We start from the raw sequence: 18923 nt of genomic DNA, 5'->3' as shown, positions 1-18923 counted from the left end.
TCTGAGCAGAAACTATGGTTCATGTACTTGTGTAGAGTGTATTCCGTGCCTATATGTATTTAGGGCAGATTTGGTCCGTGCAAATTTAGTTTGTCCTTTTTTCAGACACCCCGGAAAAGAAAGACGCGACACAGCTCCAATCCACCCATGGAGTGTCATGTTGGCTGGGTGATGGACTCGAGAGAGCATCATCGTTCACGAACAGCCTCGGTCAGGTGAGAACACCTCAGTATTATCAACAAATCTTCAGTGGTGCTTTAAGGTCATGTAGGTTGTCTGTTGTACATTAGTGATTGTTCTAGGCGATGTTAATGCCAAAATGCCCAAATATTCCTTTCCAAGTTGAGGCTGATTACTCATTGGCTCTTTTCTCTTTGTAGTTCAAATGCATCTCCCTCTGAAGGCCCCGCTGGGACAGGGAATTACGGCTGCACGCCACAGTCGCTGCCCAAGTTCCAGCACCCCTCACACGAGCTGCTCAAAGAGAACGGATTCACGCAACATGTTTATCACAAGTACCGGCGGCGCTGCCTCAACGGTGAGTTCCAGAATAACTCTCATCAGCAGGTGTAATCAGATGTGAGAATCACGACGTCTTCTCATGGCTGATTTGTGTCTCCTGCAGAGCGCAAGCGGCTAGGCATCGGCCAGTCTCAGGAGATGAACACACTCTTCCGCTTCTGGTCATTCTTCTTGCGAGATCATTTCAACAGAAAGATGTACGAGGAATTCAGACAGCTCGTAGTGGAAGACGGAAAGGAAGGATACAGGTATGATGCCCTCTTTATATAGACCATGAAAAATCATGAAATATATCAGATATTGTTCATTTGATCATGATTGGCACTTGGACTTGATCAAGAATCTGAATGTTGATCTTGGCTTGACAAAGCCTGGCCTTAAAGTTTAAAAAAAGTTTGAAGGCTTGGGGTTTGAAGGTCTTACAGTAAGACAAACAGATCGACAGACAGACAGAAAGAAATATAAGTTTAAAGGTGCAATATGTAACAATTTTCATGTAATATTTGCCTTTTTTTTGCCAATGTGTGAACGGCTTGTAACACAACTTAAAAAATTAGCCCTTCCCAGACTTCCTAGGTTGCCTATTAAAGCCTGTAGACTGATTTTCATGCGAAGGGAGCGGGTCGCTTTTGCCGGGGAAATCCAAAGGATGTGACGTTTATGCGCGCTCCCGAGAGCCTTGCCTCGGTGCTTTTCTTCCGCTATTCAACAGCGACAACAAACTGCAACACTAGGTAACGTTATCTTAGAGATGGAATCCAGCAAACGTCCGGCTCCCAGCACAACACTGACTCCTACACAAACTCTGAGTTAGCCAAAAAAACAAAAAACATTTATCTACTGAATCTCATCTGGCTAAGCGGGAACGTGATCGAGCGAAAGCTAGAGTGAACATCGGCAGGGCATTTGATTCCTGGAGGGACCTTCGTTTGGTTTTGGGGATCAAAACTGACCCTGAATTGGTGTTCTTCTTATTGGACAGGTAAGCTTACAAAACTGCAAAGCATGTGAAATATAGTGCCATAAGGATTGATCTGTGTCATTTTACCTAACTACAATAACACATGAAATGATTGCTAGACAAAGTTCAAGATAATGCAAAAAGACCCATTCATTAGTGTAATGTAACTTGGTTATACAGAAAATATATACATTCTAGTATTATAAAGCAATAGCGCATCAATATATCAAAATGACAGTTGTGATGGAATCACATCAATACTGAATTGTCAAAATATTTATAATGTACATTCTATTTTATAAACAGCTACTGTCATCATCCACCAAATTTAGCTAACAGCTATTGATAAAGCTGGCTAGCTAGCTAATGCCGACATAGGCTATCGTATAAATGCAGTCAATGTATCATGCAAAGAAAAGTGATTACTTCAAACTACAGACTCGCATAGTCAGACCTATATCCACACTTTGTTTTAGCCCTGTTCCAGCGCTGGAGAGTCAAATATAATATACAGTCTCAAAGTTCGTAGTTAAACAATCATAACTGTGTAATTTTAATTATGCTACCTCATCTGTCAGCATGATGCCGGTGAATCACGTAGTCTCTTTGTACGTTACGTCATTGTCTTAGCCGATGCTCGCGTCCCTATGGAGTGTGTGCACGAGCAACGGGTAGCTGGATGCAGTTCAATTAACGGCCACAGGTGTCAATAATAACAAGGGTTTTTGAATCTTACTGCATCTTTAAATAGAATATCAGTATGTTGGCTTTATCAAGACAACATAAATATTGTTATACTATTCATTTTAACTGTTTTAAAAACCGTAATTGTATTTCAATATTTTTTAAAGCGTATATTTTATATTTCAAAACACAATTCCTTCACTTTTAAGAAATAATACTACTGAAGGTTTATCTTTTCTTTTACCTTCAGTCCTATCTCAGAACTCTTATACCAGCTTGACATTTAAAAAAAAATAATATATATATATATATATAGATACACACACACACACACACACACACACCTATCAGCCACAACATTAAAACCACCTGCCTAATATTGTGTAGGTCCCCTTTGTGCCACCAAAACAGCGCCAACCTTCATCTGAGATGCTATACTTCTCACCAAAATGGTACTGAGCGGTTATCGGCGTTACCGTAGACTTTGTCAGTTCGAACCAATCTGGCCATTCTCTGTTGACCTCTCTCATCAACAAGGCATTTCCGGTGGCCTGGGTAGCTCAGCGAGTATTGATGCTGACTACCACCGCTGGAGTCATGAGTTCGAATCCAGGGTGTGCTGAGTGACTCCAGCCAGGTCTCCTAAGCAACCAAATTGGCCCGGTTGCTAGGGAGGGTAGAGTCACATGGGGTAATCTCCTCGTGGTCGCAATGAGTGGTTCTCGCTCTCAATGGGGCGGGTGGTAATTTGTGTGTGGATCGCGGAGAATAGCATGAGCCTCCCATGCTGCGATTCTCCGCAATGTCATGCACAACGAGCCACGTGATAATATGCGTGGATTGACCATCTCAGAAGCAGAGGCAACTGAGACTTGTCCTCCGCCACCCGGATTGAGGTGAGTAACTGCGCCACCATGAGGACCTACTAAGTAGTGGGAATTGGGCATTCAAAATTGGGAGAAAAAGGATAAAATAAAAAATGTTTTAAAAAAAAAGATATTTCCATCCACAGAATTGCCCCTCACTGGATGTTTTTTGTTTTTGGCAAATTATAGAGACTGTTGTGCGTGAAAATCCCAGATCAGCAGTTACAGAAATACTCAAACCCGCCAATCTGGCACCAACAATCATCCATGTGATTATCTAATCAGTCAATCGTGTGGCTGCAGTGCATAAAATCATGCAGATACATTTCAGGAGCTTCAGTTAATGTTCACATCAACCATCAGAATGGGGGGAAAAAATTTGATCACAGTGATTTGGACCGTGGCATGATTGTTGGTGCCAGATGGGCTGGTTTGAGTATTTCTGTAACTGCTGATCTCCTGAAGTGTACATGTGGATGTATTTAAGGTCTACCTTAAAACTCTGTGCCTCTTTGCTTGACATCATGGGAAAATCAAAATAAATCAGCCAAGACCTCAGAAAAAAAATTGTGGACCTTCAAGTCTGGTTCATCCTTGGGAGCAATTTCCAAACACCTGAAGTTACCACACTCATCTGTATAAACAATAGTATGCAAGTATAAACACCATGGGACCATGCAGCCATCATACCACTCAGGAAGGAGACGCGTTCTGTCACCTAGAGATGAACGTAGTTTGGTGCAAAAAGTGCAAATCAATCCCAGAACAACAGCAAAGGACCTTGTGAAGATGCTGGAGAAAACAGGTAGACAAGTATCTATATCCACAGTAAAACAAGTCCTATATCGACATAACCTGAAAGGCTGTTCAGCAAGGAAGAAGCCACTGCTCCAAAACCGCCATAAAAAAGCCAGACTACAGTTTGCAAGTGCACATGAAGACAAAGATCTTTTTGGAGAAATGTCCTCTGGTCTGATGAAACAAATATTGAACTGTTTGGCCATAATGACCATCGTTATGTTTTGAGGAAAAAGGTGAGGCTTGCAAGCTGAAGAACACCATCCCAAACATGAAGCATGAGGGTGGCAGCATCATGTTGTGGGGGTGCTTTGCTGCAGGAGGGACTGGTGCACTTCACAAAATAGATGGCATCATGAGGAAGGAAAATTATGTGGATATATTGAAGCAACATCTCAAGACATCAGCCAGGAAGTTAAAGTTCGGTCGCAAATGGGTCTTCCAAAAGGACAATGACACCAAGCATACCGCCAAAGTCATGGCAAAATGGCTTAAGCACAGCAAAGTCAAGGTATTGGAGTGGCCATCACAAAGCCCTGACCTCAATCCGATAGAAAATTTGTGAGCAGAACTGAAAAAGCATGTGCGAGCAAGGAGGCCTACAAACCAGACTCAGTTACACGAGTTCTGTCTGGAGGAATGGGCCAAAATTCCAGCAACTTATTGTGAGAAGCTTGTGGAAGGCTACCCAAAACATTTGACCCAAGTTAAACAATTTAAAGGCAATGCTAACAAATACTAACAAAGTGTATGTAAACTTCTGACCCACTGGGAATGTGATGAAATAAATAAAAGCTGAAATACATAATTCTCTCTACTATTATTCTGACATTTCACATTCTTAAAATAAAGTAATGATCCTAACTGACCTAAGATAGGGAATGTTTTCTATGATTAAATGTCAGGAATTGTGAAAAACTGAGTTTAAATGTATTTGGCTAAGGTGTATGTAAACTTCTGACTGTGTGTATGTATGTATGTATATGTGTGTGTGTGTGTGTGTGTGTGTGTGTGTATGTATATATATATATATATATATATATATATATAAAATGTAATTCATGAATGGAAATGTTTTTTGTCACATTCATATTCTGTATGATGTTTTTTTTTCATGGGTCTGAACACCCATAAAATAATAGTGAAGGATGAAGTGACAGTCATGATGTTGTGTTTGTCAGGTATGGGCTTGAGTGCCTCTTCAGGTTTTACAGTTATGGACTGGAGAGGAAGTTCAGACCAGACATATTTAAAGACTTTCAAGAGGAGACCATCAAAGACTATGAAGCAGGTCTGTTTGTGCAAACACGTCATTCATTTGTTTTCAAATTTGTACCACTTGATTATTTATATACATTTATATATTTTCTTTCCTGACAGGCCAGCTATATGGACTGGAGAAGTTTTGGGCATTTCTGAAATATTCTAAAACAAAAAACATGGAAATTGAGTCCAAACTTCAGGAGCATTTAAGCAAGTTCAAACGTCTAGAGGACTTCAGAGTGGATGTGAGTACAAAGTGAATTGGGTTCTTTTTCCACTCTGTTCACGTTTGACTCCTCTGATCGGAGCTTGACTCTTTTAAAGAGAGCAAGTAATAACTCCTAAAGCAAGAGCATGAGCAAAACTTAACTTTATTTGGAAATAAAAGGCATCACTTGCCAGGTTATAGTATTTTTCAGACACAAGATGATAGTTTACTTATGGTTCTTTTAGCCTTCATTTCTAAATAGCAACAATACTAGATGTTAGATGTTTATCATAAAACACTTGAAAATGCAACATTTGTCAATGATTCAAATAATATTTGACCAAATTATGGAGCCCTAGAGTCCATCCTAATGGATGTTGAGATAATGCTTAATCAAGTCAAACTTGCAAACTATGTGATAAAGATGTTATTTGTGTCCTGTAGCCACCCATGGAGGACGGTGGTCGGAAGAGACACTCTTCCAGTAGTGACGGTCGGCGACGGCATCCTTCTCAGCTGGCGAGCCGAAACCAGACACCGGTCGCTGCAGGCTCCGCCCCGCCCACCAGAGATGATGCCAAAAACTCAAGCCAGCGAGCGTCTGCGCATGACGTCAAGTGATCATCAGCCTCTGCCGCATGACACGGCGACTCGCCAACAAACTGCTCACGACTGTCATATCATGGCTCTTCCATGACCACCTGCAAACATTTCTGAATCAGAGACAGCAGAGCACATGAGAGATTCTTCCATTCTTTGTTTTATTCAAGACTTTGAATTAGTTTTATTGCTTTTGAGACTTTTAAGGCAACTTTACGCTAGTGCTACTTTATATCTTCAGGAGAGTCACGATGTGATTCCACCCTCATTTAATTTTTTCTTTTTCTAGTGCATAAAGATTGTGTTAACTGAAATGTTTGCTCTTGACTAGAGTAGATAATGAGGAGACATGCAAATGCTCACAGAGCCGCTGTGCGAGCCACATGATTTTGTTGCGTTTTTTTGGGGGGGGGGTCGTCGTCGCTAAATTTGATGGCAAATAATACTATAAAGTGGCAGGGCTGTAACATAACATCTGCGTCACTGTGACATACCAGCCTGCCAAAATCAGCATGATCAAGCTGATTGACTTCTGGAATCTGTTACAGGAGGAGGCGTTCAACAGATGAGCACTGCAGTCAACTCTTCATATGAACTTGTAATGAACATTAGAGGAACGCTGATGTTAGTTCTGTTCATCCCTCATTCAGCGGCACATTTAGAAGATCTAATGAGAATTGTGCAAGCAGCCAAACGTGAATCAATTCCAAATGAAAGTGTTTATCACCGTGTAAATATGAATTCAAGAAATTAAGAGACATTTGCACCTGGCTGTACGTGTCATTTATTGTTTATAGATCAGATGATATATTTGCCTTACATCTTCACCTTTTTTTTTTTTTAGTCTAATGCATTTTAATTTTTATGGTGTTTTAACGCCGCTGTCATGGTATGTTTTAGTATCGCTTATTTTCTTTCACACTCGTGTTGTGGGCGCCACAAACAGGATGATGGTCTGAATGAAAGGGAAATTGGTATCAACTGGAATCCTGTGAAAAAAACAAACGTTCTGTTTATGATCATTTATGACACAAATTGCCAACAGAATTTGGATCATAGGCAATATAATCACTGAACTAATTTCCTGTCTAATGTATTCAATTTCGCATTGAATTTGGCTTGCATTTGAACTTTATGCCCATTTGTTACTTAAAATGTCTCAAGTTATTGCTTTGCTCTCAAGCGCTATGTTAATATCAGGGTTTATTTTATAATAACTTGCAAGAAACATTTAGCTTTTCTATTGGGGGACTTCAAGGTGGTTGTGCTCAAATCTTGATGAGGAAAATCTTGTGATCACTAAGATCATTACAAAAAATTATTTAACTCAGAAAAGATGGAAAAACGCTATCATCCATTGTGTGAGCTTGTGCAGTGTTTACTGCATTAGACATTAGTGTCATCTGTACGTGTGGACTGATGTCATTATTCAAGAGGATCTTCAGAGGTTTAGGGGCTAGAATGACTGGGAAAGGACAAAATAATCCATTAAGCCATATAAATAGCTGTATATGGTTTATTAAAGTTGTTATAAAATGCTGTATCACCATGACAAATATCCCTGGTGGGGGTGGGGGTGGGGGGTGGGGTGGGGGGAGAACAACTGTAAAATACTTGAAGAAAATCTTGTATCATAACACTTAATATTCATAATATCTGAATTATAGGTGGATGTGATTTGCTATTAGTGTGATTTGTAATTTGTAGTAAATATGCTTTTCCTTAATAAACAAAAACATTTACAAAATGGTCAAAAAAACACAACTCAGCTGTTGAACTCTTACAACCTCTAGTTCCCTGGTATCTGTGTTTGAGTGACACAACTGCAACAGTTTAGCTGCTTTTATTGAACACAATGAAAAAGGATTCTTAAGAGCTTTGGTTAAAAAAAAGAGGGAAAATTGTATTAAAATAGCTGCAAGAAGCAATAATGGGGTCAAGCACACAAATGGTGTTATGTTGTGAGGTGGAATTTGTTTGGTCGTAGCACTTCCAGTGGTGATTTTTAGTTAAAGTACCTGAAAGGCAATCATCGTTTATAATTTTACTAGTTACATTTATAACCTTTTACCAGAAGGCAGTGTCGCCGCCTAAATTCACGGGGCCTGTGGCAATTAGAGGACACCATCTCCTCTTGAGTAGGCTGTACCACAGAGGACCTGATTGAGCCCCCCTCATCACAATGTTCCCAGTTGTCCCCCCAAGACATCGGCCTGGCCTGTAGGTGGTGATGCAGCTAAATTCGGGTGGTATTGAGCTATTCAGCTATGATGTCAATTTGTAGGCAAAACTGGAAGGCTAATTCGTAAAATTGGAAAGTTCAAGATGGCACTGTAATCTCAGTTGATTTGGTGAGTTCTGCAATCTCAGGTATTTAATTTGATTTATAGTGCAGTCAGAAGGACTATTCATCTCTCATTTAATGTCTAATTAACTTTAGTTGAACGCTACATCCATTTCAATTAAAAAAAATGGGAAGACCTGAAAAAGAATGAGTCTACACAAGCTAATGTTAACTCTGCTAATAAAACGCAGCAAGACCCAAACAAACTTGACTTAGAACCTGCGTGATTACCTCAAGCCAGGCATCATTCTCTGTGAGGAAGAATTCCCTCATCTTCCTGCCGTCAAACAACAGAAGACCGAGAGCCCTGATACTGAAACTATACTCTCACAACTCAAGGAGCTTTCGCTCGTAACGCTTTGGAAAACATGGTAGGGGACAATACACAAGGAATTGCAAGGATGAAAGGTAATAAGTGAAAACACTAAACAGATTACTGATGTGAAGGAAGCTGTTGAATTTGTGAGTGCCGAAGTTAACAACTTAAAATGCAATTTGGTGTGGATAAATCACGAGTAAAAAAAAAATTGAGCTGAATTCCGTCGAGCAAGAGAGATGATTTTCCCAACCCGAAGGATATTCATGTCGATGAAACTTCCAGACACCATTAACGACAAACCTAAAGGAATCATCTTCCAATTTACCTCCCGTTTCTACAGGGATGCTGTCTGGCATGCAGGAATGGATTACGAGGATATCTGAGGATCTGTCTCCAGCAAATGAAGCAAATTGTGGCCTTTCATGAAAAAGGAAAGGCAAGAAAACAAACAGGCTTCGTTTGTTGAAGGATTTGTGGATGGAACTGAAATATTCCCACCACCATGAAATGCTTTTCCTGCTTGCAAGTAGTAGGACTCTACATACTTTTTAATATCCTGGACCTGATACAGCTCCTTGCCTCTCCATAAAATTATTCCTTGGAAAATGAACCGACCTGACACATTTATGGTTGTGTTCTTGCTCACTGAGCAATGCAGTTAACCTGCTACCATTTCCTAGGGACTGAAAAGTTATGTTGTAAAATCTCTTACTCATCACTGTATGTACATTTATAGCATTTGGAATCAGTTTAATAGCCTATATGTTTGCTTTGAATTTGCCTTACAAAATAAAGGGCTTTTCTGCCTTTTATTTGTTGCCTTAAATGTTATTGTAAATTTTTTTTATTATTATCATTCTTTTGTCTCTACTATTTCCCTTAATGTTAGAGGACTAGGAATCCTTACTAAACGTAAATCAATTTTTCTAAATCTCAAACATTTTCATTCAGACTTTGGCTTCTTGCAAGAATGTTACTCTGTTAATTTTTGGAGATCAGAGAAGCTGAGTTTTCATTCACATATTTGTATGTACATTTTGGGATGTTGCTACACTCATGGCGAAATTGTAAGGATTCATATGACTTTTCTAAATTTGGCTAATTCGTTTGAATCTGTATGAATTTCACTACAGCCAATGATGTCGCTGGACATCATTTCCATCTAATACATGACAATTACTTGCTTCTGTCACACACAACAGATTACTATCATGTTTACACACTCTACTGATAATTTAGGTTTAGATTAGGGGTTTGGGTAAGGGCATAATATTAACTAGATAAAGTTTGTGGACAAACTTTAGGATGGCTTGAAAAAGCCTGGTCTGAAAGTTTAAGATAGATGGACAGACAGACTACTCGGTTGCTAGGGTAATCCCATTTGGTTGCTAGGCAGTTACCAGGATGATACAAACAAGGCTCATTGCTAGTCTGAGTCAAATGAGCTAACCCGGAAGTCTATACGAGTTTCTGCTGCAGAGATATGTTTTGCTACTCAGTTGCTAGGGTGATCCCATCTGGTTGCTAGGCTTATACCAAGGTGATACTCAACAAGGCTCCTTGCTATCCTGAGTGAAAAAAGTCAACCCGGAAGTCTCTACGATTTTCGGGTGCAGAGATGTGATTTGTTACTTGGTTGCTAAGGTAACCCCATCTGGTTGCTATGCAGTTACTAGGGTGATACTTAACAAGGCTCCTTGCTATCCTGAGTGAAATAAGTCAACCCGGAAGTCTTTACGATGTTCTGTTGCAGAGATATGTGATTTGTAACTTGGTTGCAAGGTAACCCCATACGGTTGCTATGCAGTTACCAGGGTGATACTTAACAAAGCTCCTTGCTATCCTGAGTGAAATAAGTCAAACCGGAAGTCTCTACGATTTTCTGGTGCAGATATATGAGATTTGTTACTTGGTTGCTATGATGACCCCATCTGGTTGCTAGGCAGTTACCAGAGTGATACTTAATAAGGCTCCTTGCTGTCCTGATTGAAATAAGTCAACCCATTATGATCCTGAGATACACATCTTAGTGATTTTGAATGGAAGTCAATGGTGTTTGGTTACTATGGTGCTCTAAATGGTTGTGTGGCTAAGTAGTTACCATGATGATACTTGAAGACTGATTGCTCACCCAATTAAAACAAGCCAACTCTCATGTCAGAAGGACATTCTGATCCGAAGATATCACACTCTATTTGAAAGCAATAGAGTTGGTTGCTAGGGTGCTCTAAATGGTTGCCATGGCGTGGCTAGCTACTTATTAGTGGCTAATAGTGATTCTTATTGGCTGCTTACTAACCTGACTCAAAAGAACCAATCCCCAAGTGTCTAAGACATTCTGTTCTGAAGATATCCTTCTGAGACATTTTGAATGGAAGTTAATGGGGGGTGGTTGCTAGGGTCCCATTAATGGTTGTTAGGGCATAGCTATGCCATTTCCAAGGTGATACTTGGAGTGATTGGTATCCTGATTGAAATGAGCCCACCCCCATGTCTCTGTCACTCTGATTGGGAGATATGATCTGACAACTTTCTTGCATTGAGTAGGAACAAAAATGTCTGCCCATAGTACCCTATGGGACTTTTTGGGACAGTTTTTTGCCCCCCTTTTTACCCCCAGGATACATTTTACCCCCAAACACAGGGTATGTTCGAACACAACTTGCCAGCACGAATCAAATGAGAGCACCCACATGTGTCTAAGACATTCTGCTCAGAAGTGCTCTAAATGGTTGTTAGGGTGTGGTTAAGTAGTTTTCAAATGGATGCCTGAAGACTCATTGCTCACCCACGTGAAATAAGCCAACTGCCATGTCTGTAGTATGTTCTGATCCAAAGATATCCCTCTCAGCCATTTTTAATGGAAGTCAATAGGGCTGGTTGCTAGGGTGCTCTAAATTGTTGCTAGGGTGTGGCTAGCCAGTGACCAGAGAGATTCTTATTGGCTGATTACTAATCTGACTGAAAAGAGCCAATCCCCAAGTGTCTACGACATTCTGTTCGGAAGATATCCTTCTGAGCCATTTTGAATGGAAGTCTATGGGGCGGTTGCTAGGGTGCTGTAAATGGTTGCTAGGGCGTGGCTACACCATTTCCAAGATGGTCCTTAAAGACTGATTGGTAGCCCGATTGAAATGAGCCGCCTCCATGTCTCTGTCATTCTGATTGGGAGATATGATTTGACAACTTTCTTGCATTGACTGCCATAGTAGGGAAAACAAATTGTTTTTATGGGCGAGACCCTTGCCATAGTATGTCTATGGAAAATGTTTGGGACGTTTTTTGCCCCCCAGGGTTGCACCATACCCCCAAACACATAGAAAAGTCATAGCACAGGTGTCGTCAATAGGCCGGTCGATTTGACACCTAATTCATGGGTCTACTACAAATGGTGCGGGACGAGTTAGGTGCCAAAGTTTTGTATGGAATAAGAAGAAGAATAATAATAAGTATGTGAGATTACAATAGTGATGCTTTGCTTTGCAAGCACCACTAATAACTAGATTTTTTACATTTCCTGAAGAAAATGTAAGTGGTGCTTGCCGTGGCAAAATTCATCACCACGATGTCCCACCAACTGCCCCAAGTTGAAAGGGGCCACCCCCATGACAGTAGGATATTCTGGTGCAGAGATATTGGTGTTGTTCAATGGTTGCTAGGGTAACCCCATCTGGTTGCTAGGCAGTTACCAGTGTGATACTTTTCAAGGCTACTTGCCGTCCTGAGTGAAATAAGTCAACCCGGAAGTCTCTACGATGTTTTGTTGCAGAGATATGTGATTTGTTACTTGGTTGCTAGGGTAACCCCATCTGGTTGCTATGCAGTTACCAGGGTGATACTTAACAAGGCTCCTTCCTATCCTGAGTGAAATAAGTCAACCCGGAAGTCTCTACGATGTTGTGGTGCAGAGATATGTGATTTGTTACTTGGTTGCTAGGCAGTTACCAGAGTGATACTTAATGAGGCTCCTTGCTATCCTGAGTGAAATATGTCAAACCGGAAGTCTCTACGATTTTTTGGTGCAGAGATATGTGATTTGTTACTTGGTTGCTAGGATAACCCCATCTGGTTGCTAGGCAGTTACCAGGGTGATACTTATCAAGGCTACTTGCCATCCTGAGGGAAATAAGTCCCTGAAGTCTCTATGATTTTCTGGTGCAGAGATATGTGTTTTGTTACTTGGTTGCTAGGGTAAGCCCATGTGGTTGCTAGGCAGTTACCAAGGTGATACTTAACATGGCTCTTTGCTATCCTGATTGAAATAAGTCAACCCGGAAGTCTCTACGACATTCTGATCCTGAGATACCCTTCTTAGTGGTTTTGAATGGAAGCCAATGGGTTATAGTTGCTAGGGTGCTCTAAATGGTTGCTAGGGCATGGCTAAGTAGATTCCATGATGATACTTGAAGACTGATTGCTCACCCAATTAAAACAACCCAACTCTCATGTCTCTAGGACATTCTGATCCGAAGAGATCACACTCTAACTAAAAGCAATAGAGTTGGTTGCTAGGGTGGTCTAAATGGTGGCCAGGGCGTGGCTAGCCAGTGAACAGAGTGATTCTTATTGGCTGCTTACTAACCTGACTCAAAAGAGCCAATCCCCAAATGTCTGCAACATTCTGTTCTGAAGATTTTGAATGGAAGTTAATGGGGGGTGGTTGCTAGGGTCCCATAAATGGTTGTTAGGGCGTGGCTATGCCATTTCCAAGGTGATTCTTAAAGAGTGATTGGTATCTCGATTGAAATAAGCCCACCCCCATATCTTTATGTCATTCTGCTTGGGAGATATGACCTGACAACTTTCTTGCATTGACTGCCATAGTAGGGAAAAAAATCTCTTCCCATAGTACCCTATGGGACTTATTGGGACGTTATTTTGCCCCCCTTTTTACCCCCTGGGGTACATTTTACCCCCAAACACAGGGTATGTTCGATGACGGCTTGCCAGCCCGAATCAAATGAGAGCACCTACATGTCTCTATGAAATTCTTATCCTGAGATATGATCCGACACATTTTTTTCAATGTTAAATCAATGGGACGTTTTGGGACGGTTTTGTGGCCCCCAGGAGTGCACCGTATCCCCCACCCCTTAGAAAAGTCATAGCACAGGTGTCGTAAATAGGCCGGTCAATCTGACACCTCATTCGTGGGATTGTAGTAAGATTACAATAGTGATTATTATGCTCCGCAAGCACCACTAATAAGTATGTGAGATTACAATAGTGATGCTTTGCTCCACAAGCACCACTAATAAAAAGAAGAATAATGATAAGTATGTGAGATTACAATAGTGATGCTTTGCTCCTCAAGCACCACTAATAAATATGTGAGACTACAATAGTGATGCTTTGCTCCGCAAGCACCACTAATACGTATGTGTTGGGTCTCATGTATTCAGATAGAAGACAAAGGCAGGCCTAACACAGTCGTAAAACCTAACTCAGGCCCCCACATACCAGGTCATAAATTATACTGATAAAAATCACGCCAAAATCAAACAAAGGGAGTCCAAAACAGACTACAAATCCCATGAAGCCTTGCTCACTAAAGGATCGAACTCTCAACTCCTATTGGATGAGGCAAACGACAAAACGCATCTCAACCATGACATCATCAGGAGTAGAAATACCTCTGAAATGCTGCTCTCAGGTGTAGCCTTGTGGCACAAGGAAGTAACATCCGACTTGAAACTGTGGCCATACAATCTCCATCTCGCTGGACGAGTTGAGATTACTCTGTGTTCCACCGAACACTCTAACGGATCCAAGGGAGACTGCCGAGCAATCCGCATCTTCATCCGTTTGCCTGCAGAAGTGAAGAGATTAAAGATTTCTCTTCCATCTTCAATCAAGTCAACATCGCTAATTTCTCCGCCAGCCCGCCGAGAATCAGCAGCCGTACCGCCCGCTGACAGAGCGAGGAAACGGCCTCCTGTCATCACCTGAGCCTCGAGGAACCGAGTCTGAGTTAAAGGACGGATGAACACACATTCTGCATCCTCATGCGATTCAAGTAAGAGGTTTACGTCTGGGCAGAGATAGAATATTATAGTGTGTTATTCTTGTGTACCAAGGTTTTTGCTTGTACAGTTTACGAACCGCTATGTCCGCTCATTATTAATACTTAGGGTATTAATTATCACGAATTTGATTTGCTGTATTGTGGTCCAACCACATTGGGCTGTTGTGCATTTCCGCCATCGTGGGTGAGACCAGCAAACTGAGTTTATCCATTAAAGAATCAAAGAACAAGGAATGGTTTACGAGCCATCCACAGCGTTTCTGAGTGATAAACTAACAGCTGCTTTCTCTCCCACGATCGCAGAATCGGCTTTGGGGCCGTCACTTAATTCTCTATCTCTCTCTCGTACTAACCACACACATGCACGCACTCACGCGACCCCTCACAAACATTCTGGCACACATTTTTGGCTAGTAGATAGCTTCGTGATCAAGCTCAGCTTTGTCCCTAAGCTACCATTGACTGGTTTCTCTCCACCCACATTCACGGCCATATTCCCTGGCCGGAAATCTCACGTGACATAATCTCCACGAGAGTCACGTCCGCCATTTTGTGCGCGTCCCTCCTTACACACACACTCTCACACACACACCTTATGTGTTATAGGATTACTTTAGTTTCCATATCTAATCATATCACTGTTTAGTTTGTAGTTGTAAGTCGGAAGTTTATTGACTACATTGTATTAATTATTAATTGATATTACTGCATAAATAAATTTTGTTATATTACAAAGAGAAGTGTTTTGGTTTGTTTTGCATATGCCTGTGTCATGCTGACAGGATGTCAGTGCTCGGATTCAAGCCTTCATTCATTGTTTTATTTCCCGAAAATCAATATTCTTCGGATGTCGATTTTCCTAAGAAAACAATCTAATATTGAGACTGATATACTATCTGGTTATTAGTCCCTGATTCCAGGGTGGTGCCCCGTCAATGTTAATCCTTATTAATTTTTGATAATTGATAATTATCTTTGATGATTGTTGAATTTGAATGGTCAATAAGCTAGTGTTAATTTTAATGTTTCATCGATGTTAACAATTAATGATTATCTTTGATAATTGTTGATTTAAAGGATTAGGAAAAGCTAACATTGATTCTCATCAATGTTCTATTGATTTTAATAATTAATAATTATCTTTGTTAATTATTAATTATTGCTGATAACCAAACCCACTCCTAAACGTAGCGCACTACATTTACTGGAGCCCCTTATGAGGTTTTGAGTTAGATTCAATTAATTTAAATATTAATAACTAAATAAATCAATTATTATTTCTGATAGTAACACTGATCTAAACAATGTAAAGCCCTACATACACTATATTGCCAAAAGTATTCGCTCATCTGCCTTTAGACGCTTATGAACTTAAGTGACATCCCATTCTTAATCCATAGGGTTTAATATGACGTCGACCCACCCTTTGCAGCAATAACAGCTTCAACTCTTCTGGGAAGGCTTTCCACAAGGTTTAGGAGTGTGTTTATGGGAATTTTTGACCATTCTTCCAGAAGCGCATTTGTGAGGTCAGACACTGATGTTGGACGAGAAGGCCTGGCTCGCAGTCTTCGCTCTAATTCATCCCAAAGGTGCTCTATCGGGTTGAGGTCAGGACTCTGTGCAGGCCAGTCAAGTTCTTCCACACCAAACTCGCTCATCCATGTCTTTATGGACCTTGCTTTGTGCACTGGTGCGCAGTCATGTTGGAACAGGAAGGGGCCATCCCCAAACTGTTCCCACAAAGTTGGGAGCATGGAATTGTCCAAAATCTCTTGGTATGCTGAAGCATTCAGAGTTCCTTTCACTGGAACTAAGGGGCCAAGCCCAGCTCCTGAAAAACAACCCCACACCATAATACCCCCTCCACCAAACTTCACAGTTGGCACAATGCAGTCAGACAAGTACCGTTCTCCTGGCAACCGCCAAACCCAGACTTGTCCAACAGATTACCAGGTGGAGAAGCGTGATTCGTCACTCCAGAGAACGCGTCTCCACTGCTCTAGAGTCCAGTGGCAGCGTGCTTTACACCACTGCATCCGACGCTTTGCATTGCACTTGGTGATGTATGGCTTGGATGCAGCTGCTCGGACATGGAAACCCATTCCATGAAGCTCTCTACGCACTGTTCTCGAGCTAATCTGAAGGCCACATGAACTTTGGTGGTCTGTAGCGATTGACTCTGCAGAAAGTTGGTGACCTCTGCGCACTATGCACCTCAGCATCCGTTGACCCCGCTCTGTCATTTTACGTGGCCTACCACTTCGTGGCTGAGTTGCTGTCATTCCCAATCGCTTCCACTTTGTTATAATACCACTGACAGTTGACTGTGGAATATTTAGTAGCGAGGAAATTTCACGACTGGACTTGTTGCACAGATGGCATCCTATCACAGTACCATGCTGGAATTCACTGAGCTCCTGAGAGTGGCCCATTCTTTCACAAATGTTTGCAGAAGCAGTCTGCATGCCTAGGTGCTTCATTTTATACACCTGTGGCCATGGAAGTGATTGGAACACCTGAATTCAATTATTTGGATGGGTGAGCGAATACTTTTGGCAATATAGTGTATGTGAGATTACAATAGTGATGCTCCGCAAGCACCACTAATATTAAGTATGCGAGATTATAATAGTGATTCTTGTTCCGCAAGCACCACTAATAAGTATGTGAGATTATAATAGTGATGCTTTCCTCCACAAGCACCACTAATAAATATAGCTGCAAGCAGCGATGACAGGCCCAAGCACCATGGGTCCATTTCCACTCAGTGGCTTTCAGTAAACAATGCATGATGGACACAGCAACAACTCAACATTAATCTAAACTTGGACCCCAATCATACAATGTATAATAGATATATGCCACCATTCCAGTTTGATTACATTGAATCCGTTGCCATGACAACACTATTAAAGCTATCAAGCATCCTTCAAAATTTTCCATCAGCAATGTCTAATCAATTTTCAAGCAATTTGGGTAAATGTAAGAGGACTATTTCAAAGTCTGTTGTAAGAGCCACACTTCCTGCTGCCAGTTGCTGGCGCTATGACAGTGACCCACAATAGCCACATCCATGTGATTTGCCCCCAAGAAAAAACATACAACTAAATTTTGATCTAAATCACACTATGAACGCAGAAGATATGAGACAATTCCTGTTTCCCTATTTTTGCCATTAATTTAGTGATTCACCATGGCAACACCGTTCGATATTTAAAAATCGAACTTAAAATCTTTAATTGTAATTAAAAAAAATTTACTAACTGATTAATTTTACATTTTTGCCACAAGTTAATATAATTATTTATTGAAAAAAAATTTAGATCTAAAGATTATATTGTAATGAAGTTATTTACCATTTTTATTTATCCTTAAAATGGCTTTAAATTAACAAATGTATTTCAAGGCATTAGGTGTTAAGATAGTCCAAGTAGATTTTAATATGAGCACAGAAGTCATTTTGGCTTGTAATATTGTTGCAATTCTGTGGCAATAGGTTTCAATTTCTTTTATTGTTGCATTTTTTTCTCTGTTCACTGTCAAAATAAATGAAGTATAATTAACTTTTAGTCTGCATTTGTTATTCATACGCACAACTGCTTAAATAGCCTCTAAATGTTGGGCAAATGAGGACATAAATTAGGTTAGAATACTGCACGTCCGCTCATAGGATAATTACTAAAAGCAAAAATTACCACACTTTACAGGACAGAAGGTGACGCCATGCGAGGTTCGGACGTGTGAATGGCACTTTGCTAGTTTTAACGCTGTTAATGTCATAAACCGGTGAGATTCGATACATTCTGTTCCATAACTGTTCCAGGAGGATAATATGTCAAAGAATTCAAAATCCTTGGGCTCTGGAGACATTAAAAGACACTTACGTGCTCAAGCTGACACCCCAGAGAAGGCCCCGAGTTAGGGAGACGATTTGGTCGGAGATATGAAGGAAATTTGGCGAGAGATGTTGAACATGTCGGCAATGCTGATGAAGGTCGTTGCTGACTTGGAGGATCTTGTTGTAATACGTCGATGGATCACTGCCATGGAGACGAAATTCTCTGAGGTGGTTACAAGAGTGGGGGATGTCGAGAAATGGACTGATTATCTGGAGTCTTTGGAGAGGGAATTATCTGCTAATCTGCTAGCGACCAAGGTGGATTTGGAGCATGTCTGGAAAACGTTGGAGGACATGGAGAACCGTAGCCAGCGGAATAACGTCCGAATCGTCTGAATTCTTGAGGCCGAAGAGGGTCAGGATATGGTGAAATTCCTGGATGGGCTCTTTCCGAATCTGCTTGATATAACAGGCCATAAGCTGGAAATCGAG

General features: G+C 40.9%; 1 protein-coding gene across 5 annotated transcripts in view; it reads left to right on the top strand.

Annotated features, from left to right (window-relative positions):
- LOC127429122 (la-related protein 1-like) overlaps positions 1-6673 on the top strand; it is a 53568-nt gene extending 46895 nt beyond the window's left edge. For all 5 annotated transcript variants that reach the window (XM_051677942.1, XM_051677941.1, XM_051677943.1 and 2 more), the window contains 6 exons: positions 106-215; positions 381-538; positions 626-770; positions 5013-5122; positions 5212-5339; positions 5747-6673. In XM_051677942.1, the coding sequence (XP_051533902.1) occupies positions 106-215; positions 381-538; positions 626-770; positions 5013-5122; positions 5212-5339; positions 5747-5923 (828 nt within the window). In that variant the 3' untranslated portion in view covers positions 5924-6673. The remainder of the gene's footprint in view (positions 1-105; positions 216-380; positions 539-625; positions 771-5012; positions 5123-5211; positions 5340-5746) is intronic.
- The last annotated feature ends 12250 nt before the right edge of the window (positions 6674-18923 follow it).

The sequence above is a fragment of the Myxocyprinus asiaticus genome, chromosome 38 (assembly GCF_019703515.2).
Source record: "Myxocyprinus asiaticus isolate MX2 ecotype Aquarium Trade chromosome 38, UBuf_Myxa_2, whole genome shotgun sequence".
Lineage (NCBI taxonomy): Eukaryota > Metazoa > Chordata > Actinopteri > Cypriniformes > Catostomidae > Myxocyprinus > Myxocyprinus asiaticus.
This window is presented reverse-complemented; position numbering and strand designations above follow the sequence as displayed.